Source organism: Heteronotia binoei, chromosome 1 (genome assembly GCF_032191835.1).
Source record: "Heteronotia binoei isolate CCM8104 ecotype False Entrance Well chromosome 1, APGP_CSIRO_Hbin_v1, whole genome shotgun sequence".
In the NCBI taxonomy this organism is placed as follows: domain Eukaryota; kingdom Metazoa; phylum Chordata; class Lepidosauria; order Squamata; family Gekkonidae; genus Heteronotia; species Heteronotia binoei.
The window spans coordinates 32,978,066-32,991,721 of NC_083223.1; the positions used below are offsets into that span (position 1 = coordinate 32,978,066).

General features: G+C 43.7%; 1 protein-coding gene across 2 annotated transcripts in view; it reads right to left on the reverse strand.

Moving 5' to 3' along the window:
- Positions 1 to 5,022: 5,022 nt before the first annotated feature.
- WDFY2 (WD repeat and FYVE domain containing 2) overlaps positions 5,023 to 13,656 on the reverse strand; it is a 79,114-nt gene continuing 70,480 nt past the window's right edge. For both annotated transcript variants that reach the window (XM_060233311.1, XM_060233316.1), the window contains 5 exons: positions 13,268 to 13,373; positions 8,178 to 8,279; positions 6,950 to 7,080; positions 6,302 to 6,410; positions 5,023 to 6,108 (listed from right to left, as the gene is read on the reverse strand). In XM_060233311.1, the coding sequence (XP_060089294.1) occupies positions 6,079 to 6,108; positions 6,302 to 6,410; positions 6,950 to 7,080; positions 8,178 to 8,279; positions 13,268 to 13,373 (478 nt within the window). In that variant the 3' untranslated portion in view covers positions 5,023 to 6,078. The remainder of the gene's footprint in view (positions 6,109 to 6,301; positions 6,411 to 6,949; positions 7,081 to 8,177; positions 8,280 to 13,267; positions 13,374 to 13,656) is intronic.

A 13,656-nucleotide genomic window follows, 5' to 3' on the forward strand; every position in this document is an offset into this window, starting at 1 on the left:
ATTTTTTCATCTTAGACGGGCAAGGCAGCTGGCCCCCTTTCTGGAGCGCGACGACCTAGCAACAGTGATCCATGCTACGGTCACCTCAAGGTTGGACTACTGCAACGCCCTCTACATGGGGCTGCCCTTGTCTCGGACCCGGAAACTGCAGCTGGTGCAGAATGCCGCGGCCCGGCTGTTATTGGGTCTCCCAAAGTGGGAACACATCCAGCCGGGTCTCCGGACTCTGCACTGGCTTCCAGTGATATACCGAGTCCGGTACAAGGTGCTGGTTATTACCTTTAAAGCCCTATATGGCCTGGGACCTGCCTACCTGAAGGACCGTCTCTCCCCACATGTTCCCCAGAGAGCACTGAGGTCAGGAACACAAAATCTCCTCACTATCCCCGGGCCAAAAGAAGCCCGTCTGAAAGCCACCAGGGAAAGGGCTTTCTCCGTTATGGCCCCTGTATGGTGGAATCAGCTGCCGGAAGAGGTGCGGGCCCTGCGGGACTTAGCGCAGTTCCGCAGGGCCTGTAAGACGACCCTCTTCCAGCTAGCTTATACCTAGCTTACATTTAGCTAGGATAACAACTTGAGGAAACTGGCCAGCCATCTGTTCATAGGAAACTGAATTACTCTGTTTTAATGTTTTAACCGCTTAAATTATTTAACTGTTTTATATCTGAAATTGTTTACTTTTAAGTCTGATTAATTGTTGGAAGCCGCCCTGAGCCATTCGTGGGAAGGGCGGGATATAAATCCCAAATAAATAAATAAATAAATACAGAAATTTGTGATTCACTAGGGTCATAAGAGACAGAATGCTAACAAAATTTCTCAAGGGATATTCATATCTCCCTTAGTTTTGACAATATAATTGTCAAATTGTATTGACAAATAGCAACATTCACTTGAAAGCAAGTGAATCCATTCTGTCAGCTTGAACACTTCATTACTTCCAGTTTATAGTGATAGTGAGCCGATGTAAGAAATGGAGCAAGTGTAAATGTAGCACCTATACAATGATTCTTCCGCATGTATATAGTACACAAGAGCAAGCTGTTCTGCAGAAAAAGTGCTCTATTGCTCAAGCTATTAAATGCAAAGAAAAAGCAGAGGCATACAGTGACAGACATGAGGATCAGAGTGGTTAGTGCAGGAGTCTTTAGTGCAGTGTCCATGGGCCCCATGGTGCCGGCTGACACCTTTCCTGGTGCCAACCTAGTGTGTTTAAAAAGTGGGTGGGGGTTTGCCCAACAAGGCTTCTGATTTGATTAGCTGTGCAGGATTTCAAAGACATCACATTGGTGGCAGCTACCACTGCAACATAAGGATCTTCATGGTGTGACTGAAGGAAAGCTGCAGAAGCCATTTTATGGCTGGTTCCACCTCTTGCGATAGCCATTTTGTGCTAGAATTTCAAAGATGCCCACAGGTGTTGAATGTGCCCTATCACCTCTCCTGTTCCCCCTCAACACCCCCTTCTCCCTCCTGGGAGCCTTCCAGCCTGGGGTGACAACCATGCTTGCCTGCATACCTGGGATTAGTAGGAAAGTAGGGGTGGGGCCTCCAGCTAGGGAAGTAGTGGGGAGGCCTCCGCCTAGGTATGGCTCAGCTGCTGCTAGTCCCAGAGCCATGTTGGGACTGCTAGAAGCTAAGTGAGGTGGCTGGCAGGGCACAAAGCCCGCAGCTCTTGCTCGTGCTCACTTTGCCTTGCCTGATGGGCTCTCCTCCTTCTGACTCCCAGCATGGAGAAGGCAGGAGGGCAGGGCAGCAGGTGAACTCAGGCAGAGAAGGCAGGCAGAGCAAAGGGCCACATCCACATAGGAAAGAGAATGGTGGAGGGCGGAGTCAGGCAGCCAGGGCAAAATGGCCCACCTTGGTGCCTCACTGTGCCTGCACCAGAGTGGCCTCATTGCGCCTGCATCAAGGCAGCAGGGGAGCGGTTTGCTGCTGGCATCATGTGACCTGGTCAACTTCGGCTGGGCAGGGAAGGCAAGTGGTCATGCAACTTTTCTTTCCAGCACTTTTGGGCCAAAAGGAAGCTGGGTGCCTCCTTTGGCATCAATATTATCATGTGTAAAAATACAGTGAAAGGAGACGACCAGCCAGCTCTCTGTGGCCAATCATCCAGTCACTACCAGGTGATGTCAGAAATGATGTCACAACATTGGAGGGGCGAGAGTAAGTGCCCCCAAGAAAAATGTTTGGGCTATGGGCTCAGAAAGGTCAGGAACTTCCAGGTTAATGGTAGAGAAAAGGCTTTGAAGTATACTCTGGACTTGCAGAAAAAACAGGTGCAAAACTAAGATCACCTTAATATGCATCAGCAGTTAATCAGCAGGAACAAAGGCTGACACTTGTACTAACATGAAATATGAACTTTAAAAAAAATGCTGCCTAAACATGGCTTGTGGACATGTCACGTGGAAGGGACAAGAAAGAGGTTACTTAGAGAAATAGTGTTTTGTAATGGTGGGATCTTTATGTTTCTATGACAGGGAACAGCTTGCAGACACAGGCAAGAGGGAGGGGATGACGCTGCAGTTTAGCTGGCAGCCACTCCTATGACAGGCTGATAAGATCACAATCAGTTCTTCTAGTAAATGTTAAAGTAGTCTGCAAAGTAGTGTTTTCGTTAGCGTATCTTTCCATACTGTAAAGAACTACAGAAAAATCTGCCTTTGGCAAAAGAGCCAGCATGGTATAGTGTTCACACATGACACTGCCTTATACTGAATCCGTCAAGGTCAGTATTCTTCACTCAGAATGGCAGCACTTCTCCAGGGTCTCAGGTAGAGGTCATTCACATCACCTCCTGCCTAGTTCTTTTCATTGAAGGTACTTGGGATTGAACCTGGGACTTTCTGTTTGGAGAGCCAGTTTGGTGTTGTGGTTAAGTGCACGGACTCTTATCTGGGAGAACCAGGTTTGATTCCCCACTCCTCCACTTGCAGCTGCTGGAATTGCCTTGGGGTAGCCATGGCTATCACAAGAGTTGTCCTTGAAAGGGCAGCTGCTGTGAGAGCCCTCTCAGCCCCACCCACCTCACCGGGTGTCTGTTGTGGGGGAGGAAGGTAAAGGAGATTGTGAGCCGCTCTGAGACTCTGAAATTCGAAGTGGAGGGCAGGATATAAATCCAATATTTTCTTCTTCTGCATGCAAAATTCAGAGTGATAAACTAGCTGGGATCTGGGAAACCCAAATTTGAATCTCCACTCTGCTCATGAAAGCTCATGGGGTGACTTTGGGCCAGTCACTCTCGCTCAGCCTAACTGAGGTTTGTGGCTGCAAGAATGAAATGGAGGAAGTGAGAATGACAAAAGGGGGTATACATATGTAAAGATTTTACAGTACTAGGTGAACACCTAAGAAAAGGCTTCTGTGTTGATGCAACCAACAGATGTTGAAGAATTTGCATATTATATGGGCACACCTGTTTCAGAGTGAGGAATGGCTATAGTTCCCCACTGAGTGGTCATACATTGGTAACCCAGAGTTGTTGCTGTGCTAATAATTTCACACTGTGTATTTTAACTGCTGAAAGGTGCAACTATGGTTCCTGAACCAAAGTTGTGCCTCATCTAGCATTATTTAAATACATCCAGATAGCCTGTCCCACCCCACTTGCCATTAACACACAAAGAGAAGCCAATATGGAAGAGCTCTCTGAATGGCTTAAATCCAGACGGATCCCTTGTTTCTAACTGGATTCCATCAAGGAGAGCTCTACAAGCACATCAGTGCACTGAAAGTAGTAGCTGCTTTACAGACTAAATGGGAGGGGGGGGGATCGAGCAAAACTGGAAAGGTTAATTTAAGTCCTAACATGCAAACAACTGGCACAAAAAATACTCCTACACCCAGCTTCAGAGCAGACACCCAAAGGGGAGCTGCCATCGCTTCTGAGGCAGCAAAGAGGGTGACTGAGCAGGCAGGTGAGTGAGCACTTGCCTCCATCACCGTCAAGGTGGTATAGTAGCCAGGTGGGCAGCCACCACTACTGCTGAGGCGCCAAAGTGGTCAGGAGCTTGGGTGAGCCATCACCTCTGCCACTGTTGAGGAGAGGGAAGAGGGCAGCTCAGGTGGGAGAGAAGAAGCCTCTTTGCCCAACTGCCTGCCTGCCAAGCTGGTGACTGAATCCTAGTGCTCAGTAGCTGACGGGAGCACTGGAGACAGCAGCTCTCATTGTATTGCCTGAGCCACCCGCCCTGACTCTCCCCTCAGCACTGAGCCAGAAGGGACACCCCTGCAGGCAGTGGGTAGAGGCAGGGAAGGGGGCATGTGGCTGGGTGACCACAGTAGGTGGGGGAGAGAGGGAGGCATCAACACAGCAGGAGGATCCACACCTCAGTGTGCACAAAACCATTCAGAAGAAACTTCAACATAATCAGTAAGATTTTGTGCAGATCACCACTTACATGTTCTAACTGTTAACCTGGCCATATCTAAGGACACTTAGATCGAGATAGCGTAATAGTTTTAAACTGATAAATGTATTATGGTTTTATATGTTTTATGGAATGATTGTTTTTATGATACTGTAAGCCGCCCTGAGTCCGCTTGCGGAGAGGGCGGGATATAAATGCAAAGTAATAAATAAATAAATAAATAAACTTGAATCTGGAGACTGGAGTTGTGAGCAGACAAGATAGATCTTTTGACTACCCTGAAAAATGCCTCAGGTTTGCAGAAAAATCTGAAATCTACTCTCTCTCTCTCTCTCTCTCTCTCTCTCTATATATATATATATATATATATGTGGCAGTTATAACCCCTCCCCCAACAGTCACATAGTCTCCTTTCACAACAAATCAGATGCAGACAGTTATGTGGACACTAGACTTTAAAAGCAGCTGCTAGAGCTGTATTTAGGTTTCCTGCAACTGGGTCCCTTGTCAATTCCTCAGCTGAACTGCCTGGATCCATATGCTTAGAAGGAGGCATCTCATCAGGGACAATTTACAAGACCAGAAGTTGCGCTTCAGAAAAAGGCAGAGGATTTTAAATTGACTGACTTACATGCTTTGAAAGAGGCAGTTTTCATTTCAGCATTTTTATTATTTGTAAAGGACCTACCTAACAACGGTAGCAGAACAAAACGTTAAATTCAGCCACATTCGATCTGGGGATTACATTGAGAATTAAAAACAAGTTACAACAACCAGCCATTTAAAAACACACGCACGCACGCCCTGCCAGAGAGGCAAGAGGAACGGAACAGTTAAAGTCTCCAACCATGCCCCAGAACACCAACCCTAGCAAATCCCTAAAGGTGGCACTGCCATTGCTGACCCACCTGCAAGCCCCATGCCACTCCCATACACAGGCATGCTACCTGCAACTAATTTAAGTCACTGCTTTGGATGGGTCACTGGCAATGCTTGGGGGCTAGATAGCTAGCATAGTCATTTCGAAATCACTTGCAAACAAGGATTACTCTTGACTCTGCAATAGGAAATACAGGACTTTGTCTGCATTTCTTTCCCCTGCTCCCTCCCCCCTGCCTGTACCATTTACTAGAATGCAATTACAAATGATGCCTTTTTTCCTGTTAAACAGCAGCAGCAGCTGCCCAGATCTTTCATGGCAGAGCTTGCAATTCAAGTGTCTGTTCAACAGCGCTTCATCACAAAACACAGACTAGAGGAATTCTCTGCTTTCTGCCTCATCTCAGAAGAGAAGTTAAAGCCTCTTCAGGCTAAGTTGCAGAAGACGGCTCCTCCACACCAGACTCCTCCACACCAGACCTCATGGGTCAACGCAGAACACAAAGACTATAAAAACTGCACTGCACACATTTTCCAGACAAATTCCAAACAGCTGAACAGTGCCAGATTGTACAGTTGTTTTTTTTTTTTTAAAAACAACCACCTTCTGTAGTTTGAGAACAAAGAGAAGTAGAGTATTTTTGTGCAAGAGTTCATGCTGGTTCCAGAAGATCACTTGGGTAACCATCCAGAGGTATTGAAAGTTCTCCCTTATCGGTCATCACAGAGAACTGCATTATCTTCTGCAGGGGATTCTGTATTAGTCATCCCTTCTTCAGTCATCCCTTCTTCAGTTCACAGAGTTGTTTTAAGTTTCATTGGCATATCAAGATACCACAGGTGTCATATCCCACAGCTGTCAAAAGACAAAGGCAGGTAAGTAAGGAAGAAAAAAAACCCCATTCCCTACCAAATGGTTTACTGCTGATATTGGTCCCTTCCCTTCACCAATAACAATTAAAAAAGGGACTTCCCAGCAGGGAAAAAATGAGATATCATTCAAAGGGGTTGTAACCAGTATACCTGTAATTACTATCCAGAACTCTTACCTTAATAATCCTGTCTGTCCCAGAAGTCAGCAACCACACTCGGGTTGCATCAAAGTGTACATGGGTGACGTTGTGCTTGCTGTCATGGAAAGTGGCTGTTGGAGCACGCCTTGGGGGAGGAAAGAACAGGAGTGAAACAAAAGATCCACATAATTGAGTAAAGGGTGGAAACTGTCTAAAGCAAGCATCACAATTTGCATCTAGACTGCTTGAAAGGAGCAACTTCATCCTTTCCCTAGGGCTAGGGGTCACATAGGGTTAGTTTTGGGGCCCTGGTCCAGGATGGAGCCCCAGAATCCCTCACAGCCAGCAGGCACAAATGGCTGCCTCTGTGAACAAGTAGCCCAAACCCCAAATAAGCCAGTGCTGGTGGCAGCAGCAGAAGCCTGCTCTTTTTCTTCTCCCTCTCACTGAGGGAGAAGCCATGGGCAATTCGCACCCCGCCCCACTGGCCAAGACTGCCTCAGAAGACATGTTGCAACAGTTTTTAAAAAGTTTCTAAAATAATTTATTTTCAAAATTTAGTCTCTAGTAATACTTGGGTTTCCCCTCAGAAACTGGAATATTTTGAGGGGAGGGTGGGTGGACGTGGGCCATAAACAAAAAAGGTGGGAAAAGGTAGGCCGAGAGTCCAGAACAATAACTTACTCTTCATCTGTTATTGACTCATAGCAACTGTCGCAGACTCTCACTTCAAATTCAAAGCCCATGAGCGGTATGGAAGAACGCTTCGAACTGCATTTGCCACAGACTGCTTTCCCACACTTTCGGCAATGATGCTGAAGTTAAAAGCAAAGAAGGATGAGTTGGAGTCAGGATGGATATCAGCTTACATTTATAGCAAACCCTACTGGCGGAATCAGTGTGCAACATGTGCATTTCTACTGTGCTTTCCTCCACAAAATTCCACCAATGTAGATCAATCAAGAATTAGTAACCTATTCAGGGAAGAAGGAAAAGCAACTGAAGATGAAAGAATTTAGAACCCACCCTCCGTCTCCAAACTAATGCTTCATTAACAAAATACAAAACCATTAAAAAGATTTCTACAGAACACATTTGATTAACAAACACCGCTTTTTCACCTTCCTGACAGGAGAATACAAATAATCACTGAAAGCCAATACAAGAACAAATTATAAAGACAAAAGCATCAGTTTGGATCCTATAGGAGTGTTCTGTCAACACAGCAGCATCTCCAACAAAACACCATTTCCATTAGCAGAGGATTATTTTTGCTAATTCCTCCCTCCTTGTTGGGCAGAGAGACTCCCTCTATCTGCCCACCAAACCCGTCCTTTGTTTCAACCTGCCTGAAAGAGCATGAGTTGGGAGGCAATGGTAGCTTCAGTAAAAGAGGGGGGCCGAAAGATTTTGCCTTTCGCACACTGCTTAGGATCTAACAAACAATAATTAAATTTTAGAATTGTCAAATAAATTTATTTTATCAGAAAGGATAACTGCAACTTAAGAGACAAGCTTCTACTGAATATAGTATGTTTAGTAGATAAAATATTTCACTGCTTCCTCTATATCTATCTGAGGTTGTGGCCATCTTTTACATATAGAGCAATTGCTGATGAACTTTTTCAAGGTTACCCCCGACTGCTGTGAAATTACTGCACTGTGGTTCAAAAGGATCCATTGTTTTAAAGAAGAGGCCAGTGAGAAATCACTGCCCTATTAGGGCAGTCTCCTTTTTATTTATCCATCCATAAAACAGTCCTACAAAAACCAACCTAGAACTGTCAACGTAAGTTTCCCATGAAAACAGGATTATGTTTGGAAATTAGTTCACAGAACACAGAAGTCAAAAGTAGCATTAAGATGCTGCATTCAGTGGCATAGAATGATCTAAGAAATGCATATCACAAACCTGTCTAAGGCCTATTTTCTTACTATCCCACATTTGTTTGAAGTTCCAGAAGAAAGGCTGGTCGCACTTTTGACAGGAGTCACTGTCTAACCATTCAGGTGTCTAAATGTAAGAATGGAGGGAAAAGGCCATGAGCAGAAACATGCAGGACAAAAAGCTAGACTTAAACTCTAGCTTTGCTAATACTATGCACCACCCCATAAATATTGTTCAACAAACTCAGTACAAAAATCTGTATTCCATATTATGCACAAATGAATCTGCATTATACTGAATCAGATCCTTGGTCCATTAAAGTCAGAACTGTCTACTCAGATTGGCAGCACCTCTCTAGGGTCTCAGGCTGATGGCTTTCATGCCTACTGTGTGTACACATTATGTGTTCATTGCTTTTGACTTATGGTGACCTTACAAATTAATTATGAATCAATTCTGACTTATGGTGACCTTATGTATTAATAACCTTGAAAACTTCTTATCATTAACAGTCTTGGAAACTAAGGGTTATGGCTTAAAGCATACTCCTGGGAACATTCATTTATTCACAGAACAGGGAGTCCTATCTCGAGCTTTGGCTGTGTTGTTAGGAATGACGGACCAATATGTTTGCAGGTAGAGCTGTCCTCAAATGAAATTATATATTGATTGAACTATTTAAACTCATTTATAGATTATCAAATTTCACTGAATTCCCCTCCTTTGGTGGGGGGAGGGAGGAGAGAGAACATTTTACAAGTCAACAAAAGCAACGTCGTTCAGTTAGAACAAAATGTTCATCATGAAAGCAAAAAACTGTTTTTAAAGACTATTAGTTTTTCCAGTTTGTATTCAAGGTTAGCATAAACACTATATGGCTATCTGCACAACAGCAGCTTTGTCACAATGGAGCCTTTATTTGACCCTCACCAATCAGGAAGGAAGTTTTCATCTAATTAAAGTTTAATAGCCAGCAGCTTTGTTATGGGTCCTTAATTGGAGAAAGATGAGTTAGAAAGGCCCTAAATAAATAATGGGTAAATTTTGAGTAAAAGGAATGTATGGCTATAGCAACATCAAGGGCATGTTCAGAGAAAGACATTTGGAGACGTCTGTAGGTGCTTTCTGAAAATTTTCAACAGCAACTCTACAAAGAAACTTACAAAGCACCCACACACAACATTAGAATTTTTAAGAAACTAGGTTCTCTGACCAGTATTAAGATTCCATGCAAATTTAAAAGACTTCAACAAAACTATACCTATCATTCCAATACTGCTAAAGTATAATTAACATGTTATATATAATACATATAATTGCATCACCATAAATTCTGCTTGTGCTAATCTAGGCTGGACTTATAGACTAATGTTTTTATTCATAATTAATGTTTTGCTCACTGTGTTCTGTGCAGTCCTCTATTAGGACTTCCAAGCAGGCCTCTAAAAAGTCCTCCAGAGGGTGCTCCTCTTCCTTATCACCACCGTGAGACATCCTTTTCCTGCCACTCCCTCAATTCTGCCTGAGCTGCCACAAGTACCAGAAGAAAAACTGTCCTCTGAGAGCCCACAGTGGGGCAGGTGGAGGGGAATATGTGCCTGCACAGAAGACACTCAATGAACAACGGTTACAGGTAGGAGCAACCTCATTTTCATCTTCAGTCTTCTGTGCAGTCCCCCATTGGGATGTTATCAAGCTACCAGTCTAGGAGGTGGGGTGAGGTTCTCACCTGAATAAGTCACTTGAACAGAGTGTAGGATGGCCTTGCCAACCTCTTCTTCAAATCTTGCCTGCAGGTCCAGAGCATAGTGTTTTGCAAACATCTCCAAAGACAACCAAGTAGCTGATTGGCAGATCTCCAGCAGTAGGGCACTTCTCTGCATCACATCCGAAGCCCTGGGCCTTGGGTTCAGTGGGCTCAAATATGTAGAGGAGATGGTAACCCCGCTTGTCTATAACATGTCTGAATGGCTGAAACAATCCCCTTAACAGTGTCTGAGATGTTGCTGGTCTGCCTTTGTTATACCACGTATATGAACTAAACAGACTAACACACTTCCAAAAGGGTTTGGCTCTTTGAAGATAAAAAGCAGAGCTCTCCTAAACATCTAGCATGTGAAGTGCTCTTCCAGCTTCTGTGTAGGGAAGAAAACAGGTAACATAATGTTCTGTAACCTATGGAATATAAAAAGTACTTTGGGCAAAAACTCCCAATTGGGTCTGAAAGACTACTCATTCAGCAACCCCCCCCCCACAAAACTCTTCAAAATTGGTGGGTCAATGCAGAATGCAGCTGGCTTGCTACCTCACTGGACCGAGGTTATAGCCACCAAAAACCACGCTTTAATAGAAAGCAGATTTAAAGGGTAGGTCGCCAGTGGTTTAAAAGGTTCCAACATTAATTGTGAAAGTACCAATGAGAAGGACCATTGCAGTATCAAAGCAGGACATGGGGGATACGTATTTAACAATCCCTTCAAAAACTGTTTAGAATGATGATGTAAGAAGACAGTTAGGCCTCTGACAAGAGAGTGGAAACTGATATGGTTGCTAAATGCACTCTGATCAATGAGTTTGTGCCCTTAAAGGTGAACAAATACTGCAGCACCACCAAAATAGGGCAGGAGGTAGGAGAATGGCCTTCAGAACATGTCCACAGCTCAAAATGACTCTATTTGCAACTGTAAGACCTTCAGGTAGAAGCCTTATGTGAACTGAGCAAAACCTCTTCATCAGTTTCCAAGCTGTGAGGCAGAGGTATGGAATGTTCAGTTTGAACATTCCAAAAGGTAGATGAATATACACCCCCTTGATCTTTGAAGAAGGAGGGCAAATCATGCCTGGTGTGGCCAAAAAGGTGCTATCAGGATAGCCTCTGTGTGGTCCTCAAAGCAACTTTGCTACTACTCTTGTGAGGAGCAAGAAAAGAGGAAATAGGTAAAAGGTGGTGCCTGTCCAAATGAACTGGAAAGCATCCCCCATGGGCAGGAGGTGGTTGCCTGCCAAGGAACAGAAATACAGTGCCTCACTGTTCCAGCATGTTGTGAACAAATCTATCCTGGGTTTGAAAACAGGCTGGATATACCATTGTGCTAGAGGACTTTCAAGCTCAGGAATATACTTTTCCACAGCAGGCCTGCTCAGAAGTAGTCCCAGTGGGGGACTGCACAGAAGATTGAAGATGACATTTTTCTGTTAGAATTTAGAAATAACTTTTCAAGGTGTCCCAAGAGTTCTGTTTGTTTTTTCTACAACACACTAATGTTCATCTCTCTAAAATAAGCACAGGGTATACTCAGACTACAAACTAGAATGAACCTATCCAATTTAGCAAGCAGCAATCACAGGTAAGTAGAACAATACAGAGTACATGATATAAAACAAAAAGCTTTGTTTCTAAATTTCCCCTACCCCTTGATCTTCCATCCAAGGAATAACTGTGAACAGCTAATGTGCCCAAGTGAGTAATTCAGATAGGCAGAGTTAGATCTGCTATCTGGGATGAGACAATAATTTTTCCACTGGAAAAGTTTGATATGTTGTTCTCTGATTAACAGACTGATTGAGAGATAATGGAATCAGTGCTTGTATTTAATTCACAGAAATGATATATGTCATATACAGCCACAAGGAGTTCAGTGACCTGGCTGATCTACTCATTGTCAAGCAGTAAGATTTTCTACTCACGTAGTGGACTGGTACTGCCCATGTAAGACTTAATTTCCCAGAGGGCACACAAGGCAGCAGTTTCCCCAGATCTTTGCTTATAGCATCTTATGTGTTCAGCATTGCTGTACAGGCAATGCTAGGGTCATGCTTTGTGCCCTCTTCCCCCGCCAACCAGAGCCAGACTGCATTTAGAGTAAGCTAAACAAGGGGCTGGCTTTTAATTTATGCCAGGCTACATCAAAACCTCTGAGAAGTTCTAGTTACTGGTCTACACAGGCATATCTCTTCCTAGGAAATTCTGCTTTGTTAGACATTATTAGCATTTCCCAGGACGGAGAGATACACTGCAGGCTACCTGCTACCTCTAAGCTTTGGAGTCTTGTGAGCAAAAATTCTCTCTTCTCAGAATTTCTCTGAATGCAGTGCTGCAAGTTTATAGAATTATGCCAGGAAGAAAAATAAAGTTTCCCATGTTCTTGTAACACCTGGATCTCATGAAACTAACAAGCAGTAGAATTAAGACAAGCAAAAAAGGGTTTTCACCCAAATGCAGTTAATTCATGGGATCTGTTGCCATGATATGCAGTGATGGCCACAGACTCAAAGGGGTTGAAAGGAGCCTTAGAGAAACAGCTACTAACCACAATAGCTAAATGGAACCTCACTATTAAGAGGCAGTCCATCATTACATTGAAACTCTGGTTGTGGGATTTACAGAGACAGGATCCTGCCTCAGGCAGGTCTAACCTGACAGGGTTTTTTAGGCAAGAGCCTGGGAATTTCTTCTTCTCCTGTTAATCTGAAGAAGTGAGCAGTGATTCACAAAAACTCATACTATGCCACAAATGTTAAGGTGCTGCTGGACTCTTGCTCTTTTCTACTGCTGCAGAGAGACTAACACAGCTACCCATCTTGATCTATTCCTGTGTTAATGTTGAACAGGCACTGTATTTTTGGCACAGCGCAAGAAAAGCCAATCACCTGATCACTTCCTTGCTCATGATTTATCTGGATGTCACAAACAGCCACTGCAATCCCATTGTTAAAAAGAGACATATAATTTAGCTAAATGTACGCAGAAGAGGGTGTCTAAGGTGATAGCTGGAAGGCAAAATTCTCTGCTAAAACAGATCTGTGGGATATTACAAAGCCTCTCAAGAAAAGTCAAGGTGAAAAGCTCATGATTTCGCCTGGAATTTCTCCTCAGTGTAGTAATGGAAGGGTTCTGTTGTTGTTCATTCAGTACTCTTCCATTCCAACTAGTATTGAGACAGAAAAGGTCAAACAGAGAAGCCTCCAAGAGGTAAACATAACATACAAACCTAAAATGTGATAGACTTTTAAAGCAACCCTTTGAAAGGTTGAGCCTTCAATGAACCCTTCAAAGGCTTAAAATTAAATGTTGCCATTTCTCTGGCTAGCTAAAAGAAGAACTGAGTATGCACCTCCTGTCTCTCAACATCCATATTCCAGACAACAATCCCTCCATCAGCTCCACAGGAGATAAGCTGGCGTGTATGATGCGCATAGGAGAGCGACTGAATTTTATCACTGCAGAGGGCAAACAAAAATAAACAGATTTCAGCAAAGTTCATGACAAGGAACAGCAACTTGAACTGTTCAATTCTCTTTCATTTCAGACAAGGTATCCACAGAGCATATCTTGGAAGGAGTCAAATTCTACAGTAAAGGCCCAAATCTATAGGTTTACCAAAAGCTATATATACCCCATGCAGGGCTTTTTTCTGGAAAAAGAAGTGCTGGAACTCTCAAGAGGGGACTGAATGAGAAACTCCTGAACTTTTAAACATTTTTTGAGTTTTGTTTCCACAAA